We start from the raw sequence: 14,654 nt of genomic DNA on the forward strand, positions 1-14,654 counted from the left end.
AAGAAGCAGCTGAGGGAGCGGATGAAGATTAATCCACAAGGATGTTCAGCTATGGATCTAGAATTACCCAAATATCCAATAAGAGGGAACTGACTGCCGTGAATTATAATTAAGTGAAAAAAAAGGATTACAAAAATTTATGTACAGTATGAACACTTTTTCCTGTAAAAAAAAGAAGAGAGAAATATATATGTATGTATTGCAAATGTTAACAGTCTTTATGGTAGGATTATTGGCTTATAGTTGATTTTTAAAATTTTTTGCTTCTCTGTTTTTGCATTTTCTACAAAGATAGAATATGTAATATGTAAGAGAACATATGGTAATATATAAAAAATATAACAATAATACAGTATATGTAATAACATATTAGATATATGTTGATCATATACATATATACTGAACATATTATGTAATAAATAAGAGTATGCAATAATTTATATTAGAATATTATGATAATGCTAATAATAAATAATGTTAACAAAAATGGTAAAAAGGACTGGCTGAATTAATAGAATAAAGCTTTCAGCCATAAAAGAAACGTGTGTATAGTCATTTATCTGGCATTTTTGGGTCAGTTCATGACTTATTACGGGGACAGTCACAGTCATGGACCACACTCTGAGAAATACTGCGGTGAAGGTCATTTTAAACTAGGCTAGGTAAGAAAAAAATAATTAAAAAACCAGAGCCATCAAAATATCCAAAAGTAAGGAACAGATCAAATAATGGCTCATCTATCCATAGACACATCATGCAACCATTATGTGATTATGTCATGAAGAATATTTGATGACACTGAATGCTGTTTGTCACTAAGTGAAATAAGCAAGCTATACTAAACAGTTCTATAGATGTATACATGTGACACATATATGCACACATCCATAAAGAAGAGTTTAGAAGGATACACTCTAAAATATTAGTAATGGTTATCTACGGGTGGTGGAATTACAAACGATTTTCTTTTCCTTTTTGGCTTATCCACATTTTCTGAATGTTAAAGAAGGTATTGTTTTAACAAGGTATTTTCTTTATAATAGGACAAGATGCTATAATTTACTTACTGAAAGCTTTTCACTACTGAAGATCAACTCGATATTGTATATTAGTATTTTCACACAACCTATAGGGCAAATGTAATAGCAAGATTGTCCCCTTCTCAGCCCAGGAGAGAAGGAGAGGGGAGAGAGAAGAAGAAGGACAAAGGAGGCTGGGAGGCTGCACTCTGTGGGCTCCATCCCCTCTGCCCTCATCATCTGATAACCTTGATGCAGTAGGGAAGGGAAGGGGGAGTCCTTCACGTACAGACTCACGCTCAGAATGTCAAGGCTCAGAGACCGGAGAAGTCATTTACCATTTTATTCAGTCCTCGCCTCACTTTGAGGTAGAATTTGAAGAGTAAGCTGATGATGAGGGTTCGCCTGTACTCTACCACGCCGCCCCCAGCGGTTGGCGGAATGTCAATCTCATCCAGGACCAATCGGCAGGCATCGCTCAGCATTTGGTCATCCCATTGCCTTGTAGAGAAGAATGTAAACAGGTCACAGAAGAGCTGAAGACTGGCTAACCTGACCGAGCAAGGGAAGATGGAGGAAATCTGCGTTCCTCTTTGGAGTCTGGACAAAATACCCTCACACATGTCACTACTTTCTTTAGAATCTGCTGCAGTGGCTTCCAAATTTTCCTTACTGTCCTCCTTTATTATTATATAACTTCAAGGCCTGGGAATGTTGACTCCCCTCAAAGAGCTTGGGTAACAAAGTACTAAAATCAGAGCTTCCCAAGGAATCTCTGTCTTGTTCCCTGCTGTATCCGCAGCAAACAGGCCAAGCCTGGCACGCACATGCGCAGGTAATGACCGGAAAATGACCCAATTACTGATGATAGTTGTAACACTGTCACAAAGGAAAGTTTATACATAAATGCTTTGAAAGCATCAACACATTTTAGTATCTGAGAAAAAAAAGCCACATTTAGTTGTGCTGCCCTGTTGACAATGAATATTATGGTAGATAAAAAATTATTATGAAAGCACTAGTTGGAAGAATTTTTAAAACTTAATTTCCAAACATTAGAAACAATGAGAGTGATAGGATGAAGACCATTTAACCTTTTGAATATTTCATCTTCTTTCTGTGGTGGAGGGAGGACATTTTCAGATGTCTTACGGCCCAATATTAGAAACATTTACTTATGTTGCAGGTATATAAAAAGAAAATTTGAAGATAATATCTACTTAGATTAATTTGTACATTCATCTTATTATAGAAACTATAATAAAAGAATTGAAGAAGAATTGAAGAAGATTGGCTTTTGTTCCTACTTTTTTTTTTAAGATTTTATTTATTTATTCATGAAAGACACAGAGAGAGGCATAGACATAGGCAGAGGGAGAAGCAGGCTCCTTACAGGGAGCCTGATGTGGGACTCGATCCCAGGACCCCGGGATCATGTCCTGAGCCAAAGGCAGATGCTCAACCACTGAGCCACCCATGCACCTGAAGAAGGTTGGCTTTTGAGTGACTTTTATTTTCTTTATATTCTTCCACAGTGTTTAAATTTCCTATATGATTATGTAATATGTATGTAATCAGAGAAAAATTCTCCAAGTGCTATTTTCATTAAAATATTAAAATACAAAGTCCTGTGTTTCATATCCAGACGTGCTGTCACATACCTTCCAATGAGCTGCTGGCACGTTTGGCTTGCAGAGACAACAGTGGAGCCAACACTTCCGTAGAACATTTGAAGGTTCTTGATTGTGTCTGTACCATCTTCAAACTTCACACTCATGCCAGCATTGACAATGGCAAAGGCATTCTCCTGACGTTGGGCCAGCCGGAGTCCTGACACAAAGTGCCACTGGAAACAGAGAAACACCCAGAATATTTAGTGTTCTTCTCCACTCTCTGCCATATGACAACAATGCTGATGATTAGTTATAATGAAGAGTAAATGATGCTGTTGACTACCATGTTGGCTGTATGTGAGTGCCGGCCCATGGGGCCTTACAGGTATTAATATTTGATCCTTGGAGCAACTGTACTCATTTCTAATTTACTGATGAGGAAACGGAGAGGTTACATAACTTCTACAAGGTCCTACAGTAAGTGGTAGAATTGAAGTTGAAATCTAGGCAGTGGGGCTCCAGAGTCTATGCTCATCTACTTTCAACTCCGAGTTACCACGTGTGGCCTCAGGGAAATTATTTAAACTGTTTGGGTCTTAATTTTCTTTAAAATGAGAAGTTGCATATGATCAGATGGTGCCTTTGGGGCTGCTGAGAGCAGTAAGGGAAAATCATGAGGTGTGCTGCCTCTTCTGATGAACTACCACACCTCCACTTTTAACTGTTTCAGTTTGGCATTCTCTGTAAAATTCAGGTGTGTGTAGAGTTTTACTCTTTTTTTTTTTTTTTAATTTTATTTATGATAGTCAGTCACAGAGAGAGACAGAGAGGCAGAGACACAGGCGGAGGAAGAAGCAGGCTCCATGCACCGGGAGCCCGACGTGGGATTCGATCCCGGGTCTCCAGGATCGCGCCCTGGGCCAAAGGCAGGCACCAAACCGCTGCGCCACCCAGGGATCCCTAGAGTTTTACTCTTAAAAAAAAAAAAAAAAGAAAGAAAAGAAAAAAGCTTGGAAACCACTGGATCACATGGTCTTTAAAGTGTTTTCCATGGTCACCTGGGTGGCTCAGTGACTGAGTGTCTGCCTTTGGCTCAGGTCGTGATCCTGGGGTCCTGGGATCAAGACCCGCATTGGGCTCTCTGCGGTGAGCCTGCTTCTCCCTCTGCCTGTGTCTCTCATGAATAAATAAATAAAATATTTTTTAAAAAAGTGCCTCCCAGATTTCAATCTCTCATTCTAGGCTTAATCTCATTACTAGTGTGAAATATTAGAGCCACAAAGTAGGAAAGCTTCTTTGTGTGGCCCCATCTTGGTAGGGGTGCCACCATGGACCCTGTCAAAGATAAAATATATTTTATTTTGAAAGCAAAAGTTATAGAGAGATGCTTGAGACACATTTGATCATATTTATTCCACTATACTGATGGGTGGGGACTTCCCTCCCTATTCCAGCTGCCACCACCTTCGTGCTCACCCACCTGAATTACTGCATTACTGCATTAGCCCCTCAACTGGCCATTCAGACTTCAGGTTATCTTCTAATCAGCTTTTCCTCAATTTTTCTTATTAGATTGGTATTCCTAAAATACCACTTTTCATTAAGATTTTATTTGCTCTAATAAAGGCCCTCAAAGATGGCTATCTGCTAGGACATGGACAAATTCCTTGATGGAACAATAGAGCTGCTTGGTGATGGAGCCCCAGCCTCCCTCCCAGCCACATCTCACGGTGTTGCTCCAGCCACCCTGCCACTCCACCAGGCCTCTATCCCCAAGTTGTTCTCCCACCTGGAATGAGCACCCACTTCTCTCTACTGATCTTTCCTCTCTTCCAGATGGCTTCCCTCCTTTTTGAGCAACACCCAGGGAGGACTCTCCCTGTCACTGGAACTACCCTGTCTCTTTGTGCACACATTCCCTGTCTGAGATGGTCAGCAATTTCCTATTTCAAGCCCTTCCTCTTAGATTTAGAGACCTTTGAGGACAGGACCCCGTGTCTTATGAAATAAGTGTAGTGTTTCCTGGATTTAGCATTGTGCTTGGCATGTAGAGTGGTAGATAGTTAATAAACAAATAATTTTATTTAAAGTGGTTAATAAATGTTGGTTGATTTGGAAGTATCTTTATGATAATGAACTTTCAGTTTACTAGAAACTCGCTATAGATGAAACTGATTATAATTTTCACAATCTTGGCTAAGATGAATATTTATCTGAAGTAAAAAATTCAACTCACACAAAGGGCTCTCTGTTTGCAGTGTGATAGGGCCCACAGAAATGTTACTTTTTCTTTAAAAACTAAAAAAAAAAATTCAGTATAGTTAACTGAAATGTGTTAACATAGTTAACACACAATGTTACATTAGTTTCAGGTGTATGACATAATGGTTCAACATCTCTATACCTTATGCTTTGCTCACCCAGTGTAGCCACCATCTATCACTCTACAACACTACTAGAATATCAAGAAATGTTTTCCTTTTAATTTCTTTTAAAAACAAAAGAAAAAAATGAATACAATAATAATGAATACATAACACTGAGTGAGACTTGACTTTTTATACTGAAAAAGTCATTTTTTAAAATTTTATTTTTTATGGAGAAAGGGATCCACAAAGGTAAAAGTGCCTAGAGTCCATGAAAGTCACCATGTTGCTCTGATATAAAAGCAAATCAAATGGTCCTATGAGAATTTGCCCCTTCCTGTGAGCATACCCAAAGTCTACCTTCAGGGCAAGCTGGGCTCCCTGCCATTGTGCAGTGCATCAGGGAGCCTTTACCTGAGTAGAGTAGGGAATATAAACGGATAACACAATCTCTTCCGATTTAAGGCTGGCTTCAGGGGATCTCTCAAGGAAATGGCTGTTCAAAGGAATCTGCCGTTTTCCTTCTGTTAAAGGAAATGACCTGATTAGAATGAATTTATTAAACTAGAGAATATGCAGCAAGGGATAGATGTGATGCATCTGGTGGAAAGAGACTGCAAGCTGAAGCCAAAAGATGTGGTTCCTAGTTGCAGCTTCTAGGCTGGGTCATCTTAGGCAAGTCACAGAATCTTTGAGGCTCCCTGTTTCTCATTTGCAAAATGACAGGGTTAGACTAGATAATCTGAAAAGTCTTTTCTGGTAGTGCCTGGGTGGCTTGTTGGTTAAGTGCCTGCTTTTGGCTCAGGTCATGATTTTGGGAACCTGGGGTCGAACCCCACATGAGGCTTCCTGCCCAGTCAGCTTCTTCATCTCCCTGTGCAACTAACCACACTCGTGCCTGCTCTCTCTCTCTCTCTCTCAAATAAATAAATAAAATCTTTAAAAAAAAAAGTCTTTTCTGGTTCTTAGCATTCATTATACACGATTCCCCAGTTTTGGCCTTGAGGAACTTTAAATGTATTTGGAAACAACCTATTACAATGTGTTTCACAAATGAGAAAACTAAGGTCTGGAGGTCCAGAGAGGTTAAATGATCTGTTCAAAGTGCTAGAGGTGGGACAAGTGGCAGAGGTGAAATGCCTTATATATAGGGGTTTTTTTCTTTTTTTAAAAAAATATTTTATTTATTTATTCATGAGAATACACAGAGAGGAGAGAGAGAGAGAGAGAGAGAGAGAGGTAGAGACACAGGCAGAGGGAGAAGCAGGCTCCATTCAGGGAGACCGATGCAAGACTCGATCCTGGGCCTTCAGGATCACACCCTGGGCTGAAGGGTGCGCTAAATCGCTGAGCCACCTGGCCTGCCCAATAGAGTTTTTTTTCTTAAAGAGTTTATAATATTCTTTTATTTGATCCACTGTATATTTTAAAAATGTGATTTCTTTTCTTTTCTTTTCTTTTTTTTTTTGAGAGAATGAGCATGTATGTGAGCTGGCAGAGGGGGAGACAGAATCCCAAGCTGGCTCCCTACTCAGCGTAGAAACCAAGGTGGGACTCAATCCCATGACCCTGAGATCATGACCTGAGCTGAAATCAAGACTTGGACGTTCAGCTGACTGAGCTACCCAGGTGCCCCTAAAAATGTGATTTTAATCAAAGAGAGAGTATCTTACATCAATAGCTCTATGATGCATTTATTGTTATTCACTAAGTTTAAATAATTTTCCTTTGGCAAAGCTTAAGCTGACTTTGAATAAAGAGAGAAATAATGAGTAATATGTTCTTCAAATTTGATTTTGTTTAGAATGAAAAGTCCTAGGAGCACTTGGTTGGCTCAGTCAGTAGAACATGTGACTCTTGATCTTGGGATTGTGAGTTTGAGCCCCACACTGGGTATAGAGACTACTTAAAAATAAAATCTTAAAATCTTATTTTTTTTAAATTTTTATTTATTTATTATAGTCACAGAGAGAGAGAGAGGCAGAGGGAGAGAAGCAGGCTCCATGCACCGGGAGCCCAACGTGGGATTCGATCCCGGGTCTCCAGGATCACGCCCTGGGGCAAAGGCAGGCGCCAAACCGCTGCGCCACCCAGGGATCCCAAAATCTTAAAATCTTAAATGAAAAGTCCTATAAGAAAAATTCCATCTTTACAAAACATTGAAATGAAGTGTGCTATAAAGCTTTAAAACTGCAGATATACATTTCATTTTTAAAAATGCTTTGATACTACAATTTGGACTGTACACAAATGTGGCCAAATAGTTAAGAAAAATTGTCAGGTTCAGCAACTTATCTGATCTACAAGATATAGAACATCTGAGAACAGGATAATTGATCTCCATTTCATCTTTACATTTGAGGTACTGTAGATATAGCCTATATATTTGGTGAGTCTAAGTTAGACATAGTTGGGTTCCTAGTTCATGGTTTATGAAAGGAGCTATATAACTGACAGTAATAATTTAAAAATAGAATGCCCAAAGCTTATCTCTTACCTTTAGATAGCAGATTGATAGTAGCATTTCCTGCTGCTAAAATGGGATTTAGGTCAGAAAAATTAGGTCTGCTCACCACATGTCCTCCTAAAGTCTAAATAAAAAGAGATAGCATTTTAGCATTTTTTTAAAGCTAGTTATTTGACAAATAAAGAGTTACATGTATAGTGATTTGTGTAAGTTTTAATCTAATTTCTTAATTCTCTTCTTTGCTTCATAGAATGATCTGGTATTGTTTTAGGGCAGCTAAATAGTCAAGGCTACATATTGTGCAAGATTCCTATCCCTGACTCCGGCTCACACTTATCCTGAGAAAATGTTCCTTTCCCATGTGTAATGAAGAAGAAAATTTCTTTGAGAGCTGATGCTAGTATGAGTGTCCAATAATATGGGGGGAAAGTGGGGACTAGATAGACTCTGAGTAAACTCTGAAGAACTGGGATATGTAGCATTCCCATTCAAGATGCTTGCTGTACTGCTGTGCAATAGAGTTTTTCTTTGGTACTCCAAATTATCAATAAAATTGCTTCAGACATAGCCTTGAATGGGAAACTTTGAGAGGATGGTGGGCAAGGGGTAATGTTGAGAGGAATAACTTGGTCCAGAAAAAGAGACAGAAGACGTAGAAGGTAAAAACATATAGTGAATTTTGGGAATGACAGAAATAGGGGCAGAGACAATCAGGAGAAATGACCTCCCTCAAAGTCCCACTGAACTCTCCATCACGTGTGGAATGGGCAGCGGTCCACACTAATTACTCTTAAATCTTTTATAATAAGGATACCTCAATAAGCTAGACAACTGGGGGACATCCATGAATAGACATGTGGATGCACACATTAAGAAAGTGAGCATAGTGCAGAGAAACAGCCATAATAGAGTATTTTTAAAACATAGGCTCTTGTTTACTATACCATGGATAAGACATATTTCATACGCTGATAGAGCTGGAGAGTCCATTTGGTTGAACTTTAACTCTTAGAATGAGGAAATAGTGGCCTACCGAGGTCAAGTGGTTTCTCCAGGATCATACTGCTCATGGGTGACAGGCTGGGTTTAGAATTTGGGCATCTTCAGACTCCAGTACCATAATCTTGTGATATAATATGCCATCTCTCACTTTGGATGCACACATACATGCAGTGCGATAACTCTTACTTTGGGTACATTCACACACTCACACTTACATTGTAGAGATTTGTTCAACATTGCCTGGGGATTCCTCTTCAGAATGTTTTGTGAAACTGAACAGACTGTATCGCTGTCTATAACAGGGTGCATACTAGGGTGCATACCGCCATATTCCTTATCTGGGCTCCGGCAAGTGTCCTCAGATGCTTCAGGAGAGCACTGTAAGTCTTAGTCTTCTCCTTTGGTTGCTCCAAAACAGTAAGATGTAAGGCATCATTCAACTGGGCCAGGCTGTATCCCGCACCTATTGTCACCCCTGAAAATAAGATAGTAGAATATAAACTGAAAGTGAACTATAACAAGATGCATGGGCTGCACAGAAATAATCTTTCAAGTGTATCTTCTCTTTTTATATAAACTTAGAAAAACAAATATAAAGGTATTTCTGGCAATTAGTTTTATTCCCAAATATCAAGTACCAAAATCTTTTTCTCAGTCATGTATATAGTCATATATGCCATACATTTTAGGACATACCAACCACAGATATCTGAAAATTATTACTTTGTTAATTCCCAATTAAATGTTTTCCTGAATAAAAAAAAAGTGTTTTCCTGAATAAATTGATCAAATATAAAAATTTCAGTAAAGATTCTTTAAGATTTTTGTGTTTTTATTTTTTTTAAAGATTTTATTTATTCATTTTAGAGAGGAGGGGGAGAGCAGGGGGAAGAGCAGAAGGAAAGTGAGAGGGAGATAATCTCCAGCAGACTGTGCTGAGCACAGAGTCCCACGTGGGGCTCAATCCTATAACCCCAAGATTGTGACCTGAACCAAAACCAAGAGTCGATGCTCAACCAACTGAGCCACCCAAGGGCCCTAATTCTATATGACATCTAAAAGATCATTAAGTCTAAAGTGGGAAGTGACCTACACATTTGTATTGCCCATTTGTCCTTCTTCTACAGCCATATCTTCATATTGTTCCCTTAACGGAAGAACAAGAATAGACACTTGTCTATACTTGGGTCAGTTTTTCTTACAATTGTTTTTTTCAGGGAATGCTTTGAATAGTGATGTCATCTAGTTCATGCATTCTCAAGAAGAGTAGTACCAGCCCAAAGGGGATGAAAAAAAATCTTACTCTTTTGATGTATAAAGCACTGATATACATACTGTACATAAACAGATATATTAAGATTTATTAAAATTTCATGGAGGAATGATTAGGGGGAAAATGTCACTCCCTAGTAAGGTAATAATGAAAAGGTTGAAAACACTGACTTAGTGTTATAGGCTCTCCATCCTCCCCAGTCTCTTCACTCCCACCCCACCCTAACCCAGTATCTCCACACCTTACCTCCAACCCTCTCCTTTACCAGCCTGGCCTCTCCTTGCTTCATTTATTACTATGAGTCCACTGATATGAACATTCCAACAGGTAAAAAAAAAAAAAAAAAAGGAATGGGCAGATTGACTTAAAATTAGCAGATCAGAGGAGAAGCAGATAATTTCTCATTTGATTTCTGTTTAGTCATTGGGGAGAGCCTTATTTTAAAGTAGAATTTTTACCTCCTATACCCTGTTATCCATTCAAATGCTAAGTTTGGATATGTTTCTCAGATAGCCTTATTCGGTGCATCATGTGGAAGAACTTGACTAGAAGTAAGAAACCCTGGAATCCAGTCCTGACTTGATCATGTGTTAGCTGTGTGAAGTTGGGGAGGCTATTTAAGTCCTTTGATTCTTTATCTTCTTTAGGAGAATGGAGATACCAAGGCTACCACCTGCTATCTCTGCCTTCCAGGACTATCATGAGGATCAAAAGAAACATGAGATGTGAAATCATTTGGTAAATTGTGGGAAGACTATAAAAATAAGATAGTTATAATTAATTTGTCAAATTTTGTGTCTCAGAATTTTTTTTTGAATGTAGGTGAGTAAAGGCTGAGCCTTGAGCAAATTTATGAATCAGGGAGTAATATCTGGCAAGAAACTTTCCTATAGGCCAGCCAATGTCTTAAATCTCCGTATTTAGTCAATTTCTCCATATTTGAACAACCGACAATGGCTTCTTTCCACCATTATGGCTTTTATGACCATGTAGGACTCAGTGGCATAACTGAATAATTGAATTTGATAAAGCTCATAGAGGACACACAGTAGGTGCTCAATAAATATTTCTGAATGAACAAATGAGGTCAGATATTCTTTGAAGTGCTCAAATAAGCCTAGTGTGTGTAATTATTCATAGCTTACCAACAGCCAATGAAAAAGAAGTTTCATACCATCATCTGTGCTGTCCACAAAATACAGTTCTGGAAGCCCAAGTGGAGATATGAAAACTGGATGGAATTCATCTCTGAATTTAATGCTGGGTCCTTAAGGAGAAAAACATTTAAAGCAATTAGAAAAGGAAGTCAATGGGTGATAACAAATGTTGCTTACTGATAATCCAGAGTGAATACTGTGACACAAACAACACACTTGCAAATGAAAACAATGAAGCATTCTAAAGGATCATAGGTATCTACTAATTAAAATGAATTGCATTTATGAAGCATTTAAAAAGAGAGACAAATGTGTAGGTTACTTAATCTAGACTAAGGAACATACTTAAAAACCACTCACCCACAGTAGTGTTTCCCATTATGAGGGGGGCTTCAGGGAAATTGGCTTTCAGTTCCAGAAGGTCGTTGAGGGTCACAGGGGCAATCCAGGTAGTCCTCTCCCCTTGGAAGGTCAGTCTTCTCTTGTTTGGATCTTCTGCCATTCTCTGCAGAGAAACAAAACCAACAGCCTTTGGAGGAAGGTTGCTGAGCTACATGCCATGAGTATATCCACTGCTCCGGTTGTCCAAGTGGCCCGATGGATCATTTTAATTTTCTGGGATTTACCTTGGGAAAAGGTGGCCTATTTGAAACTACTTAGATTGATAAGATTCACATGGGAATCATTTTTTTTTAATTTATTTATTTATGATAGTCACAGAGAGAGAGAGAGAGAGGCAGAGACACAGGCAGAGGGAGAAGCAGGCTCCATGCATCAGGAGCCCGACGTGGGATTCGATCCCGGGTCTCCAGGATCGCGCCCTGGGCCAAAGGCAGGTGCTAAACCGCTGCGCCACCCAGGGATCCCACATGGGAATCATTGAGTAAACATCATAATAGGTATCTGTCCATCAACAACTGCATGTAGAGTAGAGCAAACTCCATCTATATTTGTGAAGTGAGTGTCTGAAGAGGACGCATCATGGTATAGTGAAAGTGTCTTAGTCTGCAGGCTTCTTGTTCTAGTTCTGCCCTAACAGTGACTCAAACGGGCCTCATCTTTGGGAATTAGGTGTTTTGGTATGACAAAAATTGCTTATGGCAAAATTATCCTTGAAAAACCTCTTAAATCATTTACCAGGCATAGTGTAAATCATTTTTTTAAACGACTCTCTCTTTACACATACATACATATATATGTCATGTGTATGTGTATACTCTTTAAATAGTGAGTCCAAGTTCCCACAGGCGGAGGGGTGTGTGGGGACTGTGACCTTCTAGTGAGCCAGTAGAATCATATCCCCCATCTCATGTTCTTTTCTGAGCATAGAGTCATGGAATAGAATGATGAGCATACACACCATTTATATTCTTCTCTCTCTATTTCTCCCCGCTGAGTTGAGATCACAGAGGCTAATATAAGAATAGTGTAATTCCATTATAATAAGTATCATTTTACAAAATATCTTTAATATATCTCACAGTGTACGTGTGTGACCCTGAGTAAGTTACCTATACTCTCTGAGCTCAGGATCTTCAACTGAAGAGGTGAACCAAAGCATATCTGAGGTCCTGGCAGTACCACTCTTCTAAGCTATCTGCTTGAAGTTACTTATAGTGGAACCGAACAAATTCATAACAATGGGTTATTGCATTGGACACACTTCCAACTTTTAATATCTAAAATTCATAATTTCATAGCATACTGCAAAAAGGCTTGCACCATGTCATGTTATGAGACAACAAAAGTAAAGCATCTTACTATTAGTTCAGGAGGGAATATAGGTTCCTGGGATGGATCCAAGGGCTGGAATTCATCTTCATTATACAGTTTGGTACATATCTCAACAAAACAAAACAAAAAATACAAATGGAACTTCAGCGTTACTGAAAAACATACAAGAATTTCTAAATGTGAGACTTCAGAGTCAGGGCCATACTTCTGACACCCCGGACACAAAATGCAGGTGCCAGAGCCACAGAATACCCCTGAATAGAATTTTGCCCACCCTTAGAGGACTGTAATGGTTTCCTGGGCAGATTTACTGGACTCTGGGCTTCCTCCTTTGGCATCAGGAATTAGGTTTTAAGCTTCTGTCCTGGGTCTCAGGAATTATTAACAGATATTTATTTGCCATGAGCATGAAGATGCTTACATCTCTACTACTTGTGGGGAGGGGTGGTGGTAAACCAGATTAAGGCACAGAAAGTTGTAATGCTTCTGAAGGGAAATGCTTTGTGGTGATTGGTCTCATGAAAGTCACTAGCCTGCTAATTTTTGAAGTGTTTTAAGACTCTTTACTCCCTGAATTATCTTCCTTTTACTTTACTCACTGAAAAGAACAGGAAATGAGTGCACTTGGATTTATGTGGGTATTTTTCAGGCAATCCTAACTGAAGTGGAACACCAGATACTTACTTTTTCCTGTCTATTTACAAAAGACCTCTCTTCTTGATCCATGCAACATTTTCCTGAACTTTTCATTCCACAAACAGTTGATTCCTTTGAAGGTAATACAAGAATTTAAAACAAATTAGTTGGTTAATTCTTAAAACATCAACTCTAGTATTTGCAGTCCCCAGGCCCTACAGAAGCTATGGAAGAAGTAACAGAGCATGTCCTTGTCTTCAAGGGCTCTGTAATGGGGTGGAGTGGAGAACTAGCTCTTCCATCACTGAACAATTAGGGAAAATTACAGGGAGCCTGTAACCATGCTATGATAGTCTTATTAATGTATCACTCAAATCTCAGGGGATCGTGAAGGAGATCAGACGAGGACGGGCTCAGATAGCCAAGGCTTCCACTACAGTGAGGTAAATGGAGTAGTTAACAAGGTGATAATTTAAAAAACAAATAAACAAACAAAAAAAGGCTTTTCTTTACTCATAAGAGTGATATACCATGTATCTTTAATGAAGTCCTAGGAAGGCAAAATGCCTTTCAGACTTTCTTTCTTTCTTTCTTTCTTTCTTTCTTTCTTTCTTTCTTTCTTTCTTTCTTTCTTCTTTCTTTCTTTCTTTCTTTCTTTCTTTCTTTCTTTCTTTCTTTTCTCCTTCCTTTCTCTCCTTCCTTCCTTCCTTCTTTCTTCTTCTTTCTCCTCCCTCCCTTTCTTTCTTTCTTTCTTTATTTCTTCTTTCTTTCTTTCTTTCTTTCTTTCTTTCTTTCTTTCTTTCTTTCTTTCTTTCTTCTTCTTTCTCTTTCTTTTAGATTTTATTTATTTATTCCTGAGAGACACACAGAGAGAGGCAGAGACATAGGCAGAGGGAGAAGCAGGCTCCCTGTGGGGCCCGATGTGGGACTCAATCCCAGGACCTTGGAATCACAACCCAAGCCAAATGCAGACGCTCAACCACTGATCCACCCAGGTGCTTCCACTTAAGACTTTCTATACACAAAAATAAACTGAAAACCTGAGTTTTATTTGGGTGTTATTGGAGCTATTCTGAATTTTTTGGATGATTCAAGTCCCAAACCATTTTTAAGTCCCAAACCCATTCATAATGGGTTACCGTATACTTTACTTCTTAGGAAAGTGCTTACCTTAATTTTCAGGACACTTCATGCAGACCCAAAGTAATGTTTTTGGCTTGAATTCACTGGTCAGTTACTGCAACTCTAGCTAATTATTTTCATTCTTGTTTATCCTTTTCACGTGTAGGCACAACCCAAGGCTTTGGTGTGCTTTGGAGACCTATGGTTTGACTTTGTACATGGAGTTAAGGAGACCTGGGTTCCAGTTCTTGCTTTAACACATAGT

At 38.9% G+C, this 14,654-nt stretch overlaps 1 protein-coding gene across 1 annotated transcript in view; it reads right to left on the reverse strand.

The window, feature by feature from the left end:
- The window catches only part of LOC112922830 (aldehyde oxidase 4-like), a 64,164-nt gene that overhangs the window by 30,657 nt on the left and 18,853 nt on the right, over positions 1-14,654 (reverse strand). Inside the window, exons 8-16 of the mRNA XM_072742728.1 lie at positions 13,316-13,399; positions 12,659-12,739; positions 11,258-11,402; positions 10,915-11,007; positions 8,791-8,942; positions 7,496-7,589; positions 5,413-5,522; positions 2,681-2,865; positions 1,358-1,520 (exon numbers count right to left, since the gene is read on the reverse strand). Coding sequence (XP_072598829.1) covers positions 1,358-1,520; positions 2,681-2,865; positions 5,413-5,522; positions 7,496-7,589; positions 8,791-8,942; positions 10,915-11,007; positions 11,258-11,402; positions 12,659-12,739; positions 13,316-13,399 — 1,107 coding nt within the window. The remainder of the gene's footprint in view (positions 1-1,357; positions 1,521-2,680; positions 2,866-5,412; positions 5,523-7,495; positions 7,590-8,790; positions 8,943-10,914; positions 11,008-11,257; positions 11,403-12,658; positions 12,740-13,315; positions 13,400-14,654) is intronic.

This window comes from Vulpes vulpes, chromosome 16, assembly GCF_048418805.1.
Source record: "Vulpes vulpes isolate BD-2025 chromosome 16, VulVul3, whole genome shotgun sequence".
Lineage (NCBI taxonomy): Eukaryota > Metazoa > Chordata > Mammalia > Carnivora > Canidae > Vulpes > Vulpes vulpes.